Genomic DNA, 5,755 nt, shown 5'->3' on the forward strand with positions numbered 1-5,755 from the left:
AGGATTTATATAACGTATATACATCAGTTTAACATCCTGATCCTGTGCAAAACATTTCAGATGAGCTGCTTTTGCAGGCGTTGCAGTGAAATCAGTTCATAAAGTGAAGTCATAAAGCAAACGTACAGCTTGTAGATCAGATGGTAGAAGGTCAAAGAGGACAAGGACCAGGTGATGAGATAAAATAGATCAGAAGTGTCTTTAATTTATTGATGAGAGATGAGCTGAAGAACCGGAGCGCTTCTTTCACCTGCTTGTTTCATGCAGAGTAACTTTCATTGATATAAAAGTGTTCACAACTTGGTCACAATTTATTAAATGAAAAAAAAAGTGAAAAAAAAAAACCTGTAAGTGTAAAGACCAGGAGGAGGAGACTCCATAGCTCATGAACCAACAGTGCAGTGAGAGCCTGGTTGTAGTGTCTGTGTGGTCATAGTCATGGTTTGTTTTTTAATAAATCTTATAATCTTTATACAGCGCTTTTTAAAGTCTTGAATCTGATTGGTTGGAAGGTGTTGAGTAATAATGTAAACAACTTGTGAATCTATGTATAATGTTTTAATGCATAAAAACTCTAATGTGTCCATGTTTAATGAATAAAAAATTTGCAATCTAATCCATTTTATCTGCAACAATTAACGACATGTCATATTTTTATCCGTTTCTAGTTACATTTAAAGTTATGACCTATCTTATAGCAGCTGTAAACACTCCTTCTCTCAAGCGTCAGCCTCTCTTTATTCTCTCTACGTTAATACGACTCTAAACTCTCAAATCAACCCACTCATGTTTGATATTTTGAATCTAATTATGACTGGATTGTGTTCCTACAGAAACCATACCATGTGATATGTGCTATTATAGTGTGTTGTGTAGAGGGGCGGGGCTTGTTGAAGTCATAGACCCATAGACTCCTAAAGTGCAATTTTAGTCATTATGATTTTCTTCTACGCATTTATACAGGCTTCAGCCAGGCATGAGAAAGCACTTCTGCAAATCATACAGAATGCAAGGAATGCAGTTATAATGCATTATTAATAAAGGATTGAGAGAGAGATCTGAGAGATCTGGAGCAGCTTGTGAATTTTCGCTGCCTCGCTCACTTCGCTCTGTTCCTGCGTCTGTTCCTGAAGATGGAGAAGCAGAACAATGAGGGTAGCCGAAGCTCTTCAAACGCCGCTCAATAATCACAGCACAAAAGCAACTGAATGGAGGAGATACATAAAGGCTGGAGGGAAGAATGGAAGACGTTTTGAAAGCTTTGTTGACTGATAAGACACTTTTTTTCCTCCTCGCGCACTAAATGGTTTAGCGTGAGCTGGAGTTCTCACTGAAGGATGCTGGATGAAGTTTTACCAAGTTATGAACATAGATAAGAGTTTGTGTGTGTGTGTGTGTGTATGTGCATGCGTGTTCGCTCTATGAAGAACCACTCTTTCTCCCTAAAACCTGGCGTGTGTGTGCCCTTTCCTAGGGGAGAGATCCTTCTATTTCCTTGGGTTCAGAGGAGCGTGTATTTTTTATGAGGCCTATTTTATCTATTAATTTTTTAACACAATGCAGCTCACACAGCCAAATCAATATTTCAGCTGTTTTGTAATTTCTCACTCTATGCATTCTCTCTCTCACACACACACACACACTAGTGGTGAAGGCGTTGTAAAATATTAAACCTGTTTGTGTGATACCAAACTTTAGTGGTATATTATAGACAGGAAACCCTCGATACGCTCAAAACAGCAGCTGAGTTCACTCTTTAGGTGTGGGCGTGGCCTGTTATTCTTTTGAGCACACGTGATTGACAGCTGGAACTCCGCCTTCACCTTTGTTTAATCTCCATGTTACACAATCGCTCTGCTCGGTAGTAGCCTTTGCGCTTTCTCTCTCTCTCTCTCTCTTTCTGTCTTTCCCTCCCTCCTTTCTTCTCTCACTCTTCCTTTCCTTCATTCTTCCATCTCACCCTTCATTCTTTCGTCCTGTTTAACCTCATCCTCTTTATTTCTTCCACCTTTTCCACACCTATCCCCCGAGTGCCTCTAATGATCTCCAGCAACTTGTTAAATATCTCTCCTTCTCCTTTCATCTTTCGTTCTCTCATCTCTCTTTGAAGAGAAATCATTCTTTATTCTCTCCTCTATCCACGCTGCCATCCCGATCCTTCGCTTCTTCTTGAGTTCCGTCCACTCGGTCCACACTCTCCTGCCGCTCACCGTCTGTCTGTCTCTCCTCTGTTTTGTCTTCTCCCTCTCTCCCTCCATCCTTCTCCTCTTTCCTCTCTCTAAAGATCTCCAGCAGCTTGGTAAACTTGGGCCCCCAGTCGATTGACCCCTCCCCCTCTATCCGTCCGTCCCCTTCGCTCTCCAAAGAGCTGAGGGAGGCGGTCTCAGACTCCGCCCCCTCGTGCTCAAATATCTGCAGTGAATCGTACGGAGGCTGCATGGGGTCAAAGGTCACTCGGGCGAGCCGGTGCTGCAGCAAGTCATCTATACTGAGAGTCAGCGGAACAGCCACGCCTCCTAAATCAGGTCTAAAGAAGCTCCGCCCTCCGACGTGTAGCCTGACCAGGTGCTGACCGTAGTCCTGTCCTGGGTTCAGGTACAGTAAAGGAGTTCCGGTCAGATGTACCCCTGCGCCTGCTCGCAGTAACGTTCCCTCCATGGTTCTGAACGGAGCGGTGCTGATTCCCGTGCTGTGCGGAGGCGTGATGTCATCTGGAGCTACAGATAAGGAGATGGAGGAGTGGAGGTGAGCTGTGCATGATGCGACCGGATGATCTGTAGAGCCATTTAGGACTAATGGAGCCTAAACACAGAGAGAGAGAGAGAGAGAGAGAGAGAGAGGGAGGGAGGGAGGGAGGGGGAGAAAGAGATAGAGGTGAGAGAAAGGGTAAAGAGTGAGATAATACCGCAAAAAAACAGCAGAGAGAGAGAGAGAGAGAGAGAGAAAGTGATAACTAAGAGCAAGGGGAAAAAAAGTAAAAGAGAAGAATTAGTTTATGCTGTTTTATTACCTGATCTCGAGTGATGACATCACTTCCTCCAAGGCTCTTTTTCAGTACGACATCATCTTCATTTCTGTTCTGATCCAATCTCAGACACTCCTCAGAAGGTTCTGTGAGCGTGGAACCCGGTCCTAACCCCAGTGTGTATCCACTGGGGAGTGTGTGTGCGGGTTCGTCCCGGTCCAGCTGAGACTCACACCGGCCGAACGGGCTGCCGCTCACCGCGTGTATGCTGTAGCACAGGGGGCCGTACAGCGGGACGGAACCAACACCGCGCCTAGAGGAAGCAATAATAATAAATCATTTATCATCACACAGATACACACACACACACACACACACACACACTCTGACTCACGTGTGTATGGCGTGTGGGACACTCTTCAGAGCAGTGATGTCAAACGCAGCTGTGTCTTCCTCTCCTCCACCTTCATCATCGTACGTGATTATGTTCTCTCTGATCTCATCGTTCTCCACCGGGGAGAGAGAGTCACTCTTCTTCCTCCGCATGGACAGAGACAACACCACCACAACTGAGAGAGAGGGAGAGAGAGAGAGACAGAGAGAGAGAGAGGGAGAGAGAGAGAGAGAGAGGAGGGAGAGGGAAAGAGACAGAGAGAGACAGAAAGAGAGGCAGACAGAGAGACAGAGAGGGAGAGAGAGAGAGAAAGAAAAGGAGAGAGAGAGAGAAAGAGAGGGAGAGACAGGGAGACAGAGAGAGAGAGAGAGAGACAGAGAGAGAGGGAGAGGGAGAGAGACAGAGAGAAAGAGAAAGAGAGAGGGAGTTTTAGATTTGTAAAATAAAGGACAGTATATAGATGATGGATAGATGGTTAGGTAAATGTACGAATACGGGGTTGGATGGATGGATGAATGGATGGGTGAAGAACTAGATGAATAAGTAGATACAGTATGCAGCCTCATGAATAGGTGGATGGGGAAATAAAAAATGGGTATGTGGATGGATGAATTGATAGGTTTGCTAGATTTCAGAACAAATAGATTGATAAAGAAGAATGATATGGATGGATGGATGGATGGATGGATGGATGGAAAAAAATGGATCAGTAGATGAATAAAAAGGCAGATGGATAGACAGAAAGGTGGAGGAGAAATTGATGGATGGATGGATGGATGCTAGAATAGAAAATAATTGGATGAGTTAAGCATGGGAATGGTGATTATTAACACACACACACACACACACACACACATATAGATATATATAAAATAATAATAATATAAAAAAGAAAAAAAAGAAAATATATTGAAAAACTGAAAAAATACAAACAGAAAACCACCAACAAAATAAACAAATGACAACAAGGAAAAAAGTAAAGAGAAAGAAAAAAACCTTTAAGTCAGTAAACTTTTTTTACCCATGAGGAGGGAGGCACAGGCCAGGATGGCCAACATGGCGGCCGAGCTGAAGCCCAGCAGCATGGAGGAAGCGGGCAGAGACGAACACACCATCTGTCTCTCCCAGTCCATCAGCACGTCTCCATCACCACTCCTCTCTCCATCCACCGCTCTCCTTCTCTCCTCCACCCACATCCCTCCGTTCTGACAGGGGCACAGCGTCACCGTCACCGTCCCCGTGCTGCTCAGCTCCGACGCTCTGTCCCGGAGGATTATGGGTACTTTTACAGTGAGTACAGGAGAAAAGCCGGGGCGTGGGAGGGGCTTCAGAGAGGACAGGAGCAGCAGGTTGGCCGTGTGATCTAAGAAAAGGGGCGGAGTTATTAGAATATATTAAACATGAGAGAATTACAGAGAGGGTTTGAGAGGTCATGGGCAGGGAGGGGGGGGGGTGCAGATCTCACAGGATTTACGTATGACGTTTATTGTTCACATAGCAACCAATGACACCATTTCTGTATTTTTAACTGCGTAAAATTTGTTTGTTGTCCTGCTTAATCTCAAACTGACCATTTCTAATTATGTCACTTCCCACCAATCACCACTCAAGAGTTTAAACTTCCAGCTCATCACTGCTTAAACCAACAACCAAATGAAACGAGCTTTTTGTCGCCTGGTTTTTGTTTTGTTCCGCGTGATTCTTTCTCACCTCCCTGTAAAAGGAATCACTTTCTCTTCTTCCTAAGCTGAGTTTTGAGAATAAGTATGTATCTAAACGTGCAAGAGATTCTGACTAGCACATGGCGACCTCCTGGACAAAACATCCTAACACAGATAAAGGAGGAGGGAAGCAGAGGAGCGGCGCTCACTTCCTCTCGGCTGGGTGGTGAAGTTCAGAGACAGGCTGCTGTGTGCAGACACGCTGAAGTGTACGGGGGAACTGGAGCTGATCTCGTCTCTGTCGGTGGCTCGAATCACCTGCACCACCTGGCACACACACACACACACAAACACACAAACACACACCCTTCTGATTAAAACAGGGAAATCCTTATAAAGTTTCAGCACCGCTATAGTGGTTATAGGATTTCACTTAGGTAACAGAACGACATGACGCAACATGAGGATGAGACCGGAGCGTGCTGCGTGGATTCCCAGATCACTGACGAGACTGACGGCACTGACGGCTTCACTTTTTAAACAGTGATCCACTTCTTTGCCACTAGTCTTTGCCACTTTTGTCTTGTGATGGTCAGATTTCACCTGGTGGGTAATCCTTGTTCATTTGACTTCATTTTTTTCCATTTTAAAGGGGAAGATTTAAAAGCTAATTGCGTGATATTTTTTCACTTGGCGGTCGAACAAAAATTGTTCTGTTTGAAAATGTCCTCATGT

General features: G+C 44.6%; 1 protein-coding gene across 1 annotated transcript in view; it reads right to left on the reverse strand.

The window, feature by feature from the left end:
- Nucleotides 1–267: 267 nt before the first annotated feature.
- LOC128510746 (cadherin-11) overlaps nucleotides 268–5,755 on the reverse strand; it is an 18,232-nt gene continuing 12,744 nt past the window's right edge. Inside the window, exons 9-13 of the mRNA XM_053483239.1 lie at nucleotides 5,230–5,347; nucleotides 4,381–4,722; nucleotides 3,360–3,534; nucleotides 3,011–3,278; nucleotides 268–2,802 (exon numbers count right to left, since the gene is read on the reverse strand). Coding sequence (XP_053339214.1) covers nucleotides 2,116–2,802; nucleotides 3,011–3,278; nucleotides 3,360–3,534; nucleotides 4,381–4,722; nucleotides 5,230–5,347 — 1,590 coding nt within the window. The 3' untranslated portion in view covers nucleotides 268–2,115. The remainder of the gene's footprint in view (nucleotides 2,803–3,010; nucleotides 3,279–3,359; nucleotides 3,535–4,380; nucleotides 4,723–5,229; nucleotides 5,348–5,755) is intronic.

This window comes from Clarias gariepinus, chromosome 22, assembly GCF_024256425.1.
Source record: "Clarias gariepinus isolate MV-2021 ecotype Netherlands chromosome 22, CGAR_prim_01v2, whole genome shotgun sequence".
NCBI classification, from domain to species: Eukaryota; Metazoa; Chordata; class Actinopteri; order Siluriformes; family Clariidae; genus Clarias; species Clarias gariepinus.